The sequence below is a fragment of the Peromyscus leucopus genome, chromosome 1, assembly GCF_004664715.2.
Source record: "Peromyscus leucopus breed LL Stock chromosome 1, UCI_PerLeu_2.1, whole genome shotgun sequence".
Classification (NCBI taxonomy): Eukaryota; Metazoa; Chordata; class Mammalia; order Rodentia; family Cricetidae; genus Peromyscus; species Peromyscus leucopus.
The window spans coordinates 52067755-52084414 of record NC_051063.1 but is presented as its reverse complement, the minus strand read 5'-3'; the positions used below and the strand labels follow the sequence as shown (position 1 = coordinate 52084414).

Below are 16660 nucleotides of genomic sequence, written 5' to 3'. Positions count from 1 at the left end.
AGTGTCCCCTATGACCTGGCTTGCTGCTAGGTGGGCAGGAGATGAAGGGGGAAGCCAAATATTCAGACATCCTAGAAGAGGCTATCTGCTCTTAGCTTCCAGGAGCAAATGTACAAACACTTACATGTGCTGCACATGTATGTCTGCGCACATAAGCACGGGAGGGACGGGTTTTGTGACTCGCTCTTTGAAACCAGAGAGGAGAGAAGAGGCTTATTATAGGGGTGCCTCCCCCAGGCTGAGGGGTTGCTGGTCTCAGTGGCTGCTCCCCACCTCAAGTCCCCTGACCCGGAAGATAAACAAGTGGTAGCATTGTAAGGTGGCACCCAGGAAGCAGCCTAAGGAGGTAAGGAGAGGGGCGGAGGCTGACTCCCCTCAAAGTCCCTTGTTGTAGTAAACCACATCGATGCTGGGGTTCTGTGCTTGGATCTGAGCTTGCAGCTCCGGCTCCAGCCTGGTCACATGTATGGAGCTGCAATAGAACAGCACAGGCTAGATGGATACGCCCTGGGCTCAGCATCTCAGACCCAGGGCCCAGCTTCCCCTCACTCCCGGGTGAAGAATCCTCCCATGCTTTCAGAAGGGCTGGCTCGCTGTCACCCCCCAGCTCCCACATCACCAGGCCTCCCAGGAACACACGAAGGGCCTGAGATGTGGAGTCCTGTGTAGAGATTCTGGTCTAGGCCAAGGGCATTACTCACCTTCTCTGGGGGAACAGGGCACAGCACAGGGGTGTGGCAAACACCAGGCTAGGGAAGAAGAGCACCGGAAACGTCTATGAAGCTGGCCTGAGCATTCCCTCCCTGTACCCCACCTCATGGAAATAGCCCCGGAGTGAAGACATTTTTGTGAGCTTTATCCCAGCTGTAAAAGTTGGGAAATGGAGCCAAGGGACCACTCAGGATATTAAACTCAGTCCTGATATTAGATTCTGGACAAGGAAAGAGACTCAAGAGCATTGATCCCAAGCCCTATGATCAGAAAGTGCCAGAATCAGGAATAAAATGGGCCGGGCCTCCTGGATTGTGCCAGAGTTTATTTGCATGGTTTCCTCTGGTGAATAAAGACTGACCTCTTCAACCAAACTATTGACCTTCAAAGGCAAGAACCCCTAGGACTCTACACACACACACACACACACACACACACACACACACACACACACACGTATGGGTATCCATACCAACTGGATGTATGACTGAGCAATGTATGTAAGCATCTCAACAGTAATAAGTGCCCTCTCATGCCCACAATGATAAAGGCTCTCCCATGCACGCTTGGCACACTTACCAGAAGCCTACCAGCCCCACCTGCAGGGGCGCCCCCAACCAGGGCCGGCGCTGTGGGGAAACAGAGAGACAACAGAATGCTTGTGTCCCCATTTTCCTCCTCCATCTAGCTTTCCCCTCGCGGTTCTAACCCGTCAACCCTACCTCTGAGCCCTTGGACATCTGGGTGTTTCTCCCAGCCACAACAGGCTGGCACCTGCACATGGCAACCCCTGCCCCAGCCAGACCTGCTGCCTATCCTGTCGTACTTCTCGCCTCTCAGAATTGGTTCCCATGGCACTCTCTAACCCTGTCTTTCTTTTATCACACTTTCTTCAGGAAGCCTCCCCTGAGTCTCCACTCACTTCCAGTCATCCCCAGGGGCATAAGTATGTCCCTCTCCATACCTTCCTCCATCCACTTCAGCCACAGCAAACACTGTTCTGGTCTTCAAATGTGCCAGCCCATCCCTGTCTCAGGGCCTTGACACAAGCTGTTCCCTCTCCCTGAAACGCTCTTTGCCAGACTCTCCTTGTTCTTTGGATCTTCTAAGGCCTATCCTTGCCTAAACCGTTCCCCAGATAGTCCCAAGTATAAGGCCCCACTGGTTTCCTACAAAGCACATTTCATAACTACGATGATGTGTGTATGGGTTTTCTGTTTTGTTTTGTTGGTGGTTTTTTTGTTTGTTTGTTTTTTGTTTTGTTTTTTTTTTTTTGAGACAGGGTCTCTCTGTGTAGCTTTGTGCCTTTCCTGGAACTCACTTGGTAGCCCAGGCTGGCCTCGAACTCACAGAGATCCCCTGGCTCTGCCTCCCGAGTGCTGGGATTAAAGGCGTGTGCCACCATGTCCAGCCCTATTGCTTGTTCCTTTGTTTGTTGGTTTCTGTACTAGACTGCCTCATGGGGACAGGGTCTCCAACCATCTTTGTTCTGTTTAATGTGTCTGGTGTACAGTCGGTACTTAACAACGTTTGTGAGTAAATGATTGGTGGTGAGCTGGAGTCTGTATTCCTTATCTTGTCTGTGTACTCATGAGTATGTATGTGAAGCATAAATCTAGTTAATCTTATCAATAAAAACCAGGAGTTAGATATCGAGGTACAACCTGAAAGATCAGAGATGCAGGGCAGCAGACACAGCTGCTTCCTTCCTCTTCTATTCCTCTAGTCCAAAAGGGCTGAGATCCTGTCTCAGCCCGGCCTTGCCACTTCCTGTCCCTCTCTCTCCACAGTCCTCCAGACCTCTATGGTTAACTAGTGGATAGCTCCGCCCTCTGACTCCAAGCAAGCTTTATTTGTCAGAACACAAACAAAACATCACCCATGTATGTGTGCCTCTTAGTGGGAGACACAGTTAGTGGCATGCATGAATATGCAATCAATCATGCATTGACAGTCGTCTCTGGCCAGAACAGGTAAGAGGTGGGGTCCTTACCTTCAGGAAGGCTTTCTTCTCCAGAGTGTTCATGATCACTGGGGGAATGGCTGGGGGAGAGCAGGGCAGTGAGAAAGTTAATGGAGAACTCCAGGAACCCGAGGGAAGACCTCCCTCCTTGCTTCTCCCATTCTTCCCAGACTTGCTGGCTCTGAGTTGTCAAAAGCCCCTGAGAACCTCGTGCCCTCTTCTCTCCCAGCCTCCCGAGCTCCGCCAGCCAGCGCCGCCTCACCCATGGCAGGAATCGCCATGCCGATTCTTGATATCACCACCTGGAAGATTCCCTGTTTGGCCGCAGTCACGGAGTGGCCAAGCCTCTGACCCGCCTCATCGGTCACCGGGATGCCCACCTGCAGCTCCCTAAGAAGAGAAAGAGGCTTGGGTCAGATTCTAGGCAGCAGATCTCTGGAGGCCCTCACCTTCCCCACTCAAAGGCCAGTTCTGAACAGCTCCCAGGTGTAGGGTGGAGCCAGAGAAAAGCAGACAGGTGCTGTGTTAGCCCTTCCCAGCCAGGTTGGTCACTCGGTGTGGGATGAAGAAGATGAGTCTAGAGAGGAACCTGGGTATAGGGTGATTTCCAGAGTGTTGGGACCCAGCATGACAGGGACAGCTATCTTGAGTCATAACTACCTTAAACGCCCGAGTAGCCCAGGTGAGTTTTCTCCTCAGAGCATTCCAGATTAGTATAAACAAACAAAATTATTTAGACTATTATTTGAGCCAAGCATTTAATCCCAGCACTCAGAAGGCAAAGCAGGCAGATCTCTGTGAGTTCAAGGCCAGCCTGGTCTACATTGTGAATTCCAGAACTGCATAGAGAAACCCTATCTCAAAAAAAAAATAAAATAAAATAAAATAAAATAAAATAAAAAAAAAAAAAAAAATGGGGACTTTATGACTAAGACTCTGGTGCCACCACTGCCAGAAATGTGATTTTCTTGATGGTGGTACAAAACACACCAGAGCACACTTTTGCTTATTGGAATTCACCTTCATCCTGGCTATCATATACCAACCACTCTTTCTCACCCAAGTCGTGAGGATCTCATCCTGCTGCTGCCCAGCCCCTCGCCCCTATCAGCAGGTTCCCAGTGAAGCGCCCTCCGTGGAACCATGGATCTGCCTGCACCCGTCAGTCTTGCCACACCTCGGGGCAAGTTCTCACACAGTGGGACCTGGTTGTCCTGGACACGGGGGTCAGTATAAGCCAGGGCCAGCAGCTCGCATCAGTGATGGAGAGGACTCGCCCTGTACCCGGCTGGTCTGCAGAGGTGGAGGGTGGCTGGACATCCCTGTGCCAGGAGCCCGGACCACTCACCTCTGCCTCATCAGGGGGATGTTGATGCAGTTGGCAGCGGCCACAGCTGCAAAAGGTACAAATCGGCCGACCAGTGGGGGCAGGTGCTGGGGGAGGAAAGGCGGTGTTCAGGGGCTCTGAGGGCCGCGGCGGGGAGGAGTTCAGGTGGGGAGCTTCTTGAGAGGGTGACAAGGAAGAAGAAAATGGGTAAAGGATTCACAAGAGGCCAGGAGTGGTAAGGAGACTTTACCTTGGTGAGAGATTTGAGTCCCAGAGCGGTGGCCACAGCTCCAGTGGTGGCACTCACGTAGGCTGTTCCCAACTGCCTGTGGAGGAAAAGGCCAGATCACAGAGGGAGATGAAGAGCCCAGCATGCATTTCCTTTAAGGACATTACGTGTTTCCTTATGCAGGGGGTGTCAGAGGATAGCCTCATTGAAAGCCCCGCCCCTACTCCAGTGTAAACTTATATGAAAGATTTATTTATTTATGTATAGGAGCGCTCTACTTGCATGTACACCTACAGGCCAGAAGAGGGCATCAGATCCCAATATAGATGGTTGTGAACCACCATGTGGTTGCTGGGAATTGAACTCAGGACCTCTGGAAGAGCAGCCAGTGTGCTCTTAACCACTGAGCCATCTAGAGTGGGTCCTCCAAAACAGATACAAACAGACTGAGCACCCTCAGGTGGTAGTAGTCAGTCAAACATGTAGCTGAAAGGAGATCTGAGCCCTGGCACAGGGGTCCACAAGACCAGGAACAGCTGGGAAGGGGGATTCTTACCGCACGGTGATAGGAGCGTCCCCACTGCGATTGGAATAATTCACAATAGCGTTGAAGGACTGGTTCACCCACTGCCAGAACACCACAGTCGGAGTCTTCCTGGGGGTGCAAAGATAGACTACTTATATCTGTCCCTCCACAGTATCCCCAATTCTTGAACCCCCAATATTGAATTATGTTTTTACTTTTTTTTATGGCTTTTTTGAGACAGGGTTTCTCTGTGTAGCTTTGTACCTTTCCTGGAACTCACTCTATAGACCAGGCTGGCCTCGAACTCACAGAGATCCGCCTGGCTCTGCCTCCCAAGTGCTGGGATTAAAGGTGTGCGCCACCACCACCTGGCTGTTTTTACTTTTTATGTACACTGGTGTTTAATCCACATGTGTGCGTGAGGAAGTCCGACCCACTGGAACTTGAGTTACAGAAAGTTGTGAGCGGCCATGTGAGTGCTGGGATTTGAACCCAGGTACTCTGGACAACCAGCCAATGATCTTAACCATTGAGCCATCTCTCCAGCCTCCCCAAAACCTAACATTGAAACCCTCAGAGTTCCTTAACTCCTCAAGAGGGACTTAACTGATGGTCCCAGAACTTGCCCTTGTCACCCTCACAGGTACACCTTATACAAATGGAGACGAAGTTCTGAGAAATGGAAAGAATTCTTACACACACACACACACACACACACACACACACACACACACACCACACACACACACTGTTCTTTACCCAAAAGGGTGCAGAAAATGACTTCTAGTCACCCAGCTGTGTTCTGGGACACAACACTCAGGACGAGGACATGGGATGAGACTTACCTGTAGAAGGTGAGCATGCACCCAGTAATGGTCATGTTCATGGGCACCTGGGCAGACATGCGGCCAATCAAGACCACCTTCTCCCCTGTGTCCGGATGGAATGCAGAGTCGTACACATACTTGGCTCTCCATAGCTGGTCCTCAGTGAGCCCCGGGATTGCCACACCAGCCCTGTAGAAATTGGCAAGGAACCAGCAGGCTGCTGTAGGGGTCAGACCTGCCCTTCCTGTCTCTGCTACTTGCCTCGGGGAACTCTGGGCAATGGACCAGGAACTTTGACACTCAACCCCAGAGTAAAGGAGCTCCTTGTCCACAGAGGAGGCCAAACGCCTCTCATATGTGTACTTTGCTCTTTCTACATCTTTTGTGGTCCCACATTTTCTTCAGGGTTATGGTGATGGTGGTTTTCAAAGGGTCTGAAATAACTGGGGGCGTTGCAAGAGTTAAACCTCCAGAGAAGAGGGTTATTGCCTGTCTGTCTGCTTGGAACTCTCCTTCGGGCCCCTCTGTCATTAAAGGGGACCTGTGAACTGCAGAGAGGCTGCCTACCCATAATCCAACGCTGTCTCCTCAACCCATCCTAAAATCCTTTGGGCTAAGTGCTGTGTCACTGTTATCTGGTGTGAGGCGGGCTCACCTGTAATTCTGCACAATGCTGCGGGAAGCTTCCAGCTGGTCCCCGGACAGCAGCAGATTTCGAGGGTCAGTAACGGTGAAGAAGTGCCGGGCTCTGCCTAGGAATGTGCTCTGGTCCCATCGAGGTTCCTGGATGTTGATATCTAAGGGCAAGTCACCCATCTTCTGCAAGGTGACAAGAACGAGGATCAGTGCCAAGGACTTCACTCGGGGTAAACTTTGGTGCCTCTGCCCTGCTTCCAGAAACTGTGACCAGTCCTTGCAAGAGCTCAAGGTGACTCCAGATAGGTGCAGGTGGGGGAGGAGTTGTTTCCCAAGGAGTGTTTTAGCCAGGGACCCATAGCTACAGAGGAGGGGGAGGGAAGACCAGAACCAGGAGTATATATAGCTTTCCTCATGCTCGGGCCTGGTGCAGATTTTACATGGTGAGGATTTACATGTGTGTGGTTGGTTCAATGGCAGCAACTAATCCGGGCAGCTATCTTGAGCTAGGGCTGTAGGAGCGTAGAACATGGATAACACAGCCAAGCCCATTCCAGCCTCAGGCCCCAGCTGCTCTGAAACCTAGATAAGAAAACTTCCAAGGCTGTTTGGGAAGATGGCATCCCACATGCAAGGCCCTGATTGGAGGAGACCAGGATCACTAGCCACCCGAGGGCCGATCAGTACCAGGTCTCAGAGCCCTAGAGTGGCAGCCATTTGTGAGTATGAGAGCATGCACACATCCCCTTCAAACCCATCTGCTTCAACTCCTGCAATAACCCGGGACTCTCCCTGGTCCCTGGTTGCACAGGGCTGACACAGATACCCATGCAACTCCCCCTGCGCCATCTACCTCAGGAAAGGGCAAAATTAAGTGGCTGCCCCTCCACTCAGCACAAAAAGGAATGTCAGAAGCAGCCATCTGGCCGTGCTAGGCAAAAATCCTGCAGAATGACTAATCCCTCCAACTCCACTTCCTCCCCCACCGCAGACAACGCCCCTACCCGACTCTCACATACCCGCACACAAAGACATGCACTCCCTCCTTGGCACACAAACAAGTTAGACCCACACTGTATACATTAGCCAACCAGCCAGAATACCGTTACACACACACACACACACACACACACACACACACACACACACACACACACACGAGCAATATCTACCAGGTGCAGATTTTTTAAAGTATGCCTACACATAGCCTCACCCAACCAACCCTTCCTTGTGCCCTGCAGGTCCTAGCAGACCTTGCATTGTGGAATCCCCACCAGACAGAGAGCTCCTTTCAAGGCAAGCCTCCTCCTCTGACCCTAGGCCCTCACCCCCACACTCTGAAGCTTCCCAAGGCAGCAAGCACTCACGCTTTCCGGGGTTTTCAGCCTCTCGCTGCTCTCAGACCCGCCTTCCTCACTGCTCTCTTGCTTTCCTCCCAGCCATCACCGGGACGTCACGCGTGACGCTGAGCTGCACGGAAGGGCGGGGGCTCCCTAGGCTCGTTCGCCCAATCCGCCCCCTGCTTGGCAGAATTCCGGGCCGTGGATGTCACATGGAGGGACTCCCCCAGGCCAGGCCGTTGAGACCAGACCCGACCCAGTCGTGGGAAGCAGTTCTGGCTGCCTTCCCAACGAAAGAGAGGAGGGGGGGAGCCGCCCCACTCGCCTCCTTCACTTGCAGTCCCTTGGCTTGCCTCGGGAGGCACCCGACCCAGCAGCACCCGATCTAGGTGCACTGGGCGCGGGTGAGCGGCGTGGAGGGCGGGCCTCTGGCGGTGCGCCGCCCGGAGGGGCTCGGGTTACTGCTTGTTTACTTGATGGCTGCCTTGGCAATGGGCCTCTGCCTGCTTGGCCCCCTGGTCTGCTATTTCAGGACCTATGGGCTCCTCTCGCAGATCCTCACCATCACATCCCTTCCCAGCTACATTCCTGTGGTGCCTGCGCTCCTGCGTCCCCACCCCTCTTTGCCACCCAACCCCCAGCTCCGTTGTGCTAGCAGTTTCCTTACGCCCCCAACACTGAAGCTCCAGTCCCCGGGATGTGCACGGTCAAAGTCTCCCGTGATCTCTCCCTGCATCCAAGCTTGAGCATCAGAAAGATTCCTCTCCTTCTAGTGTGCTGAGATCAGCTGCTCTGTCTTGCTGACTTTCCAGAACAGAGTGCCTAGAGAAACACTTTTTCGACTGAGGATGTGAAGGCATTACATACATACACACACACACACACACACACACACACACACACACACACACACACACACACACACCTCACCCATTAGCACCCAGAGCACGGCCGCTGCACACCCAGGCTCCAGCTTTCGTTCTTGCTCATCTCAGGTCCACATTCGGCTCTTTTGCTTGTGACATTCTCCCACAGGCAGACCTCAGGAGCGACTACGAAAGGAGTGGCAATTTCACGAGCCCAGGAAGGTAGGGTAGCCTGGAGAAGACAGGATTCTAGTCGCCAGTGCGGGGCTCCAGAGCTGCCCTAGGTTCCAACGACCGGTGGGTTTCAGAATTGCAGCGGGCAGAGCCCAGAGGTACCAGGCAGGTGACTAGCTACAATCCGGACCGCTACCACAGGTACCAGAAAAGAATGACTGGCGGTCTCAGCAGCCAATGGGATCCCAGGACCGTGGGGGCGAGCCTTATTCCCGCAGCCGCACCGAGCGTGGGCGGGGTCCTTAGTTGGTTCAGTATCTCGCGCTCGCGGGCGGGCAAAGCGGGCGGCTGCGCAAGCGACCAGGTGAGGGGACCGAGTCCTAGAGGTAGCGGGGGCAGGAGGGCCCACAGGGGGAATCTGTTTTTGGGGTCACAGAGATGCTCCAGAGGACGTGGCCCTTGGTTTTGCACTAGCGATTGTGGGGCTCTCTCTCGCGCCGTCAGGGAATAGGGTCTTGCAGCAGCTTTAGATCCGCCGCCGCAGCCTGGAGCCTGGCGGTCCCTTGGGGGTGGCGGTGGGGGCAAGCTGGGCTGCAGCTGTCCTAGGTCCTGAAGTCCAGCTCTAGAGGCTAACCCCTACCCACATACACACACACAGGAAAGATGCTGCAGTAAACTGTCCTGACACCCATTTTTTCTCGCTCTTTTTAAAGTTGCTGTAATGCTGTCTCCACTCTCTGGACAACAGTGAAGGGTGAAAGAGTGCTCCCCAATGGCCTCATAGGAAAAGCTCCCTAAATCCAAGATGGTTCTGAACTGGGCAGATTTCCTCTGGCCCCAGGATGGGAGAGGTGAGGGTCCCAAGAAATGAGAAGGCAGGATGCTCAAGGCACGGGCAAGTGTGGAGCGCTGGGCAATAGAACAGCACCCCCAAACCCTGTTCTTCCTACGCAGATTTGGAACCCACACTTCGAAGACGCCTTGAGACTGAGGGCTTCCATCTGCCTCACTGAGACTCCAGCCCGACAGAGAACATGGAGCCTGGAACGCCAACAGCCAACCTCTGGAGGACAAGCAGACTCCGTCCGGACCTGTAGGGCACTGCCCGAGCCTCGCCACCATGGCACGTGGTTTCACAGTGGGCTTTGACCCATTGGGTCTAGGAGAGCTCAGCTCTGGTTCTCTGAGCTCCCTCTCTTCCCGAGGCCACCTGGGCAGCGACCCAGGCTCCACAGCAACACGATACTTGCTGAGGAAGCAGCAGCAGCGCCTGCTGAATGGCCCGCCCCGCGGAATCCGAGCCTCATCCCCCATGGGCCGAGTCATCCTCATCAACTCCCCCATTGAAGGTGGGTGTGGGGCCCAAGAGTAGCTTAGGTGGGGATTACTGAGGACATCCGGCAGCGCCAATTCGGATGAAGGTTGGTTAGACGAGTACGGTTAGGGGAATTCAAGAGATGCAGTCTTAGGGAAGGGGATCATCTTTCATCTCCCCTTGCCTCTCCTCCAGCCAAGGCTTCAGGATCAGAGGTGGGAGATGAAACCATTGTGTAAGGAAAAGACATATGTTAGCCCCAGGAATTCACAAGGCAGGGTGCTGAGTCAGGCTCTGCATCCTTTGAACTCCGACTTTCTCCTGACTCATGTGTATGTACCTTAGGGAGTGGAGCAGGATGGAGGAGATCTTCTACCAACCAATCAGTTGTGTGAGCAGCTCGGTGCTGGACTATGGAGAGTCGGTGTCCAGGCTTCAGGGCATGGGGGAGGGGCGTGAAGACACAGCAGCGTATGTTCAGAAAAAGGGAGGGGGGACCAACAGGGAGTTGTCAGGGAGTGTGGCCCAGAGCTGGGTCCTTAGGAGAGAATGGCTGTGTATGGCTGCCTGGCCCTGGGCCATCGCACACCAATTCTGTGTCCACCCTGCTTAGCTCTTGCAGGGGACCTAGAGAGATGAAGCCCAGGCTTCAGCTTTCAGGACTGTGCAGCGTAGTCCAACGCAGAGACGCAGCGACAAGAACAGCTGGTGGGGTAGCAGCTACCCCCTCAAAAGTCAGAGATGAAAAGCATGAAGCATGATGGGACAAGCGCTTGGACTACAGTGACAGATGTGAGGCGGCAAGAGCTTGTGAGCAAGACAGAGCCTTGAGAGCCAGGAGGGGAGCGAGCCCTGCGGGCCCCGGCTCTCTATGGACAGGACCAGATAAATATCTCCAACTCTTCTCCTCTTTCTTAGCCGGCACAGTCCCCCTGGCTGCATCCCAGAGTGAACTTTCAGGCCTGGTGTTTCCTCTGATCCAACTAGGAGCCTCTGTCCCCTTCCAAAGTCAGCTGGGCAGGGGTGGGGTGAGCTGCCCAGGATATGGCTGGCACGCGCATTGAGCACGGCAGGCCCCGCCCTCAGACAAGCAGCAAGGCACTGCTGAGGTCACTATTGCCACTCTGACCAAGAAGCAGAAATCACCCGAGAGGGTTTCTCTGTGTAGCTCAGTGTCCTTACTTACTGGGCCATCTCATCAGTGACACCCCCCAAACCCCCACCCCGCCAAATCTGTCTTCCAGCAAGCTCTCCCAGGCAATTCTGGCCTGCTCTGAAGTTTTAGGAACATTCTTATGTCTACTGGTCACCATGATTTTTCCTTCAGAGTTTTTCTAGCCTGTGTCTTATCTGTGCATTATTTACCGTCTTTCAGGAGTCTGCAAGCTTAATCATGGGACTTTGCTGTTCTTTCCCACCCATACATCCCTAGTATGTTGCATAGTGCATAGCATCTGATAAGCATTTCTGGATAAATAAACAGATGAGCTAATGAATGAAAAAATGAATGAACAAACTAGGAGAGAAGAAAGCGCTGGTTAGAAAGGGTCATGCCGGGCGGTGGTGGCGCACGCCTTTAATCCCAGCACTGGGGAGGCAGAGCCAGGCGGATCTCTGTGAGTTCGAGGCCAGCCTGGTCTCCAAAGCAAGTTCCAAGCCTAATGACCTGAGTTTAATCCCCAGGACCACATTGTACTAAAGAACTGACTCTTGAAAGTAGTCCTCTGATTTCCACACATGTGCCATGACATACACATGTGTGGGTGCATACACACACAGTAAATAAATAAATGTAATTTTTAAAAAGATTGATTTGGGAACAGGGCTGGAGAGATGGCTCAGCAGTTCGGAGTACCGGCTGCTCTTCCAGAGGACCTGAGTTCAATCTCCAGCACCCAGATGGTAACTCACAACCATCTGTAATGGGATCAGATCCCCTCTTCTGTCAGTATGCAGAAGGAGCACTCATATACATAAAATACATAATTAAATATCTTTTGTTTTGTTTTGTTTGTTTGGGGGGGGGGTTGGTTTTTTGAGGAAGAGTTTCCCTGGGTAGTTCTGACTGTCCTGGAACTCACTCTGTAGACCAGGTTGGGCTTGAACTCAGAGATCTCTTGCCTCAGCCTCCTGAGCACTGGGATTAAAGGCATGCACCACCACCACCACCACCACCACCACCACCACCACCAGCCAGCCAGCCATAAATAAATATCTAAAGAAAAAAAAAAAAAAAAAAAAAAAGAATTATAGGCAGGGCAATGATAGTACACACCTTTAATCCCAGCACTCAAGAGGCAGAGGCAGGTGGATCTCTATGAGTTCCAGGTCAGCCTGATCTACAGAGCTAGTTCTAGGACAGCCAGGTCTACACAGAGAAGCCCTGTCCAAACCCCCCCCCCCAAAAAAAAGGATAGATTTGGTCTGGACAGTGGTGTAACACTTGCCAAGCATGTGCATGATCCCCAGCATCACAGTCAAAAAAAGATGGGGAGGGAGGGAAAGAGAAGGAAGGGGGAAGGGAAAGGGAGAGGGAGGGAGGGAGGGAGAGAGAGACAGAGACAGAAAGAAAGATATGAAGGGATCCAAGTCCTCAGATTAGAGACATTCAGGACTTCTCCGTTGTTTCTTTTCTTTTCTTTTTTATCTTGTCTTATTTGTTGCATATGAGTGCTCTATCTGCATGTACGTCTTTATGTGAGATCTCACTATAGATGGTTGTGAGCCACCATGTGGGTGCTGGGAATTGAACTCAGAACCTCTGGATGAGCAGCCATCTTAACCGCCGAGCTATCTCTCCAGCCTCCTTGCTGTTGTTTCTTTTAAAGATAGATTCTCACCGTATAGTATTGGCTGGCATGTAGCGGGACCCGCCTCAAACCTGTGACAATCCTGCCTCAGCTTCAGTGTATTGGGCTTACAGCCCTGGAAAGCTACACTGGCTTGCTTGCTTTGGAGACAGAGTTTCACTAGAGCTGACCTTGAATTCCCCATCCACAGGCTTCGGTCTTGTAGGTGATAAGATTTTATGTGTGGGCTACCGTGCCTAGCTCTTAAATTGAAAACAAAACCCCAAACAAACAGAAATTAGAACTAGACCTGGTGGTGCCTACTCACAGCCCCAGCACTTGCAGTGGTCTCTTCAAGGTCAACGTGGCCGACATAGCGGAACTATGTCTCAAAACAACACGGCCTGGGAATGTAGCTCAGTGTGGCAGAGGACTCGCCTAATACACAAGGCCCCAAGCTCCTCACCCTCAGGGCTACGAGTCAGCCAGGACGCCCTCAGCATTCTCATTTTAACAGTTTTCCAGTGATGCGGTGACTGCCACTCGGACACCATGCCCTGGTCCACCATGCCACTCCGAGAAAGTGATGTCTAAGATGGGAGGGGATGAGGATAAGGAGCTGAGCCCCGCCCACCCCACCCCCACCCCCGACCCCAACCCCCGACCCCACCCCCGCCCCAAGCCAAAGTGAGATTATTACAGGAGGAGACAGTTTCTAGCGCATATGAGGCACAAAAAACATGTCAGAACAGGGCCTGGAGAGATGGCTCAGAGGTTAAGGCTCAGAGGTTAAGAGCACTGCCAGCTCTTCCTGAGGTCCAGAGTGTGTGTGTGTGTGTGTGTGTGTGTGTGTGTGTGTGTGTGTGTGTGTGTGTATGTGCATGTATGTGCGTGTGCGTGTGTCTGTGTGTGAGTGCCTGTGTCTGTGTGTGTGTGTGTGTGTGTGTGTGTGTGTGTTCTTTCTCTCAAATAGCTCTGGGGTAAACGTTGCCGGAAGGAAAAGTGAATCTCCTGTTCGTTCACCTGGTAGCAGCCTGCCTGGCACTCCTGTCAATTTCACCCAGCGGTCATCCTGAAGGTCGTTGACCTCTGAGCTCCCACATGACCTGCTCTCTTTTCACTGCCCAAATCTCTCCGGTCTCATTTCTCTATGGAACCACGCCCTCTGCCCCTTCCCTGGGCCCTGCTCTGGGCTCTAGGGAGACACTGCAGCATGCCGAATTAGAGGGTCTGTCCTCAGGTAGCCATGGAGCCCTAGAGCTCTCCCCCAGAATCGGAGTCTACAGCAGATGTCCCAGCAGTTCTTCCGTAAGGTCCCGGGCAGACTTACCAGCTTCAGCCTTCACGCCTCCAGATGGGAAGCCTTGCTCTCTGTCCCAAAGAAGAAAATCTGTCCCTGCCTGACTCCTGTGCGAGCTTGGTTCTGCCCTTAAGTGACTCTGAGCATCTAGCGACTTCTACCGCAAGCTCCACAGCGGTTTGACGTTAGAGCTGATTCTGTTGCAAGCTGAGAGCCCAGACTCCCCACAATGGGACCTTGAACCTTCCATTATTCTCAGAATGGCAAATTTTCAGAGATCGGACGTAAGAATTCAGAAAACCTCTCTCTCTCTCTCTCTCTCTCTCTCTCTCTCTCTCTCTCTCTCTCACACACACACACACACACACACACACACACACACACAGAGAGAGAGAGAGAGAGAGAGAGAGAAGAGCATGGAATCTAACTGAGCTGTTCTCGCCTGTTCCCGCACTGTCAATGAGTGACCTGCGGTCTCAGAATTACCCAGAAGGGGACTAGTATACTGTATACCATCTCCATGTAGGGTCTTGTGCATCATCTGGGTGGCTCTGCACAGAAGCCTAGCCAGCCTTTGCAGACACCAAGTTAGGGACCCCAGAATTAACATGGAGGTCATACCTGTGTGGTTATCCTCACAGCCAACAGTGATGAAAGTGACATCATCCATGCAGTCCGGGTCGAGAAGAGCCCCTCTGGGAGGCTAGGTTTCAGCGTGAGAGGCGGCTCTGAGCATGGCCTGGGCATCTTCGTCAGCAAGGTGGAGAAGGGGAGCAGTGCAGGTGAGCAGGGAGCCCTTGGGGGGCATGGCTGGGGTGAACCACCTCTTCAGTGGGTAGCAGCAACTAGGTGGCCAAGGGTAGGAGCCACCTCGGCTCTGAGGGTGGGGACTGATGGGAGGTAGAGCCCTCTCTTGCTGAGTGGATTGGGGGACACAGCCTAGTGTCAACGGACGTGTGCGGCCCACTGACCCTTCCCCGCTCCGGTGCAGAGCGGGCTGGCCTGTGTGTGGGGGACAAGATCACCGAGGTGAACGGGCTGAGTCTAGAAAGTACCACGATGGGCAGTGCTGTGAGGCTGCTGACCAGCAGCAGCTGCCTGCACATGATGGTGCGGCGCATGGGCCGTGTGCCTGGCATCAAGTTCTCCAAGGAGAAGACCACATGGTGAGCAGCACCCAGCCTTGCTCAGAAACCACTGCCACCCCCCACCCCCCCACCCCACTCCCACCCCCACCCCCGCACGTCCCCTACCCCTGTCCCTGCCCAGCGGCTCTGCTCTCTAGCACGGAGCCCTGCACTCTCTGGGTATCTCCCCACGGGGACTTGGAAGGATCAGAAACGGGGCTCTGGGGCTCAGGGGCAGAGACAGTGGTAAGGGAGATGCTTAGCATAGCCCAGGCAGCCTTGGGCTCCATCCGCAGCATCAAAAACCAAACAGAATAGTAGGGAAAGGTGAAGGGGTGCTTCAGATTGTTTCACGGGTTTGATGAAGCCTATATCCCACTGAAGACTCGGGGCCAGGAGAAGTCCTCTCCCCCGACGCAAGGGAATCAGCCCTTTCCAATCAGTTGCCAAGGCTCTTGGACTGGATGTTCCTGGGGGACCTGGGGTCAGGGCCTCTTGGGTCCCGGCAGGGTGGATGTAGTGAACCGACGGCTCGTGGTGGAGAAGTGCAGCTCCACGCCATCGGACAGCAGCTCAGAAGACGGTGTGCGGCGCATCGTCCACCTCTACACAACCTCGGACGACTTCTGCCTAGGCTTCAACATCCGCGGGGGCAAGGAGTTTGGCCTGGGCATCTATGTGTCTAAGTGAGTGCCAGGGTGGGGCTGGGGTGGGGCTGGAGGTGGAGTTTGGGGAGGGGTCAACACATGAGGCTTGGCCCTTCAGGGTAGCAGCGGCTGGGGAAAGGGTGTTGTCAGTCAGAAGAGGCCCAAGGGGTATAGGTGGGCACTCCCATAGCCAAGTGAAGGGGGTCTGGATTAGGGGGAGGGAGGCAGGCCAGGGTCTTATCAAGCCACACCCGTCTATCCCCAGAGTGGACCATGGTGGGCTGGCTGAGGAGAATGGCATCAAAGTGGGGGACCAGGTCCTGGCGGCCAACGGTGTCAGGTTCGATGACATCAGCCACAGCCAGGCCGTGGAGGTGCTGAAGGGCCAAACGCACATAATGTTGACCATAAAGGTGGGCCGGATGATGTCCCGTATCTCCCACAGGGAGAGGCCAGGCTAGGTCTGGAACTTCCCAGAACACCCTAGCTCCTCACTGGGCTGCTCGACCTGCCACTAATGGCAACTCCACAGCCAGAGGGAGAGAGAGCAGAAACTCTTTTCACGCCCGTTTGGCAAAAGGGGGAAACTGAGGCGTAGAGACGCAGCCGTCGGCTGTCACTCAGCTGGTCAGTAGCCTGGCCTGGCTCTGGTCTGGCTCCCCGTATTTCTAGGTATTTCTAGCATCGTAGCTCTCCTTCGGCATGGGGGAAAGCCTCAAGGTGAAGACTAAAGTATGGAGTAGGAGCTATAGCTGTGTGCAAGACCTCAGCTGTGGGGATCCCTGGGGTACAGCAGAGATTGGGGTTCCTAGGAGGTGGTTGGTTTCATTATTCACATGGCTCTCATGCCTACTTAAGGCCTTTATCTGAGCACAGGCTCCCT

At 53.5% G+C, this 16660-nt stretch overlaps 2 protein-coding genes across 7 annotated transcripts in view; one reads left to right on the top strand and one right to left on the bottom strand.

Moving 5' to 3' along the window:
- Positions 1-231: 231 nt before the first annotated feature.
- Sfxn3 (sideroflexin 3) lies at positions 232-8755 on the bottom strand. 6 transcript variants are annotated; one of them, XM_028891120.2, is made up of 11 exons: positions 8490-8755; positions 6239-6402; positions 5602-5772; positions 4787-4885; positions 4252-4327; positions 4023-4108; positions 2937-3064; positions 2705-2754; positions 1291-1340; positions 702-749; positions 232-472 (listed from the first exon to the last, which is right to left on the bottom strand). In XM_028891120.2, the coding sequence occupies exons 2-11, from the start codon at positions 6397-6399 to the stop codon at positions 376-378; spliced, it is 966 nt and encodes a 321-aa protein (XP_028746953.1). In that variant the 5' UTR covers positions 6400-6402; positions 8490-8755; the 3' UTR covers positions 232-375. The 6 variants fall into 6 exon arrangements, with proteins under 6 accessions (XP_028746953.1, XP_028746954.1, XP_028746951.1 ...); XM_028891121.2 differs by having other exon boundaries at positions 8522-8755; XM_028891118.2 differs by having other exon boundaries at positions 8485-8558.
- A 117-nt stretch (positions 8756-8872) lies between these two features.
- Positions 8873-16660, top strand: part of Pdzd7 (PDZ domain containing 7) — an 18531-nt gene continuing 10743 nt past the window's right edge. Inside the window, 7 exon segments of the mRNA XM_037207302.1 lie at positions 8873-8963; positions 9313-9450; positions 9554-9948; positions 14645-14785; positions 14995-15169; positions 15640-15816; positions 16043-16190. Coding sequence (XP_037063197.1) covers positions 9720-9948; positions 14645-14785; positions 14995-15169; positions 15640-15816; positions 16043-16190 — 870 coding nt within the window. The 5' untranslated portion in view covers positions 8873-8963; positions 9313-9450; positions 9554-9719.

Coding starts and splice junctions, on each gene's coding strand:
- Sfxn3 (XM_028891118.2), bottom strand. Junction 4,328..4,786: donor GACGCTCCTATCACCGTGCG/GTAAGAATCCCC, acceptor TTTCCTCCACAG/GCAGTTGGGAACAGCCTACG. Junction 473..701: donor GCCCTGTTCCCCCAGAGAAG/GTGAGTAATGCC, acceptor GTTCTATTGCAG/CTCCATACATGTGACCAGGC.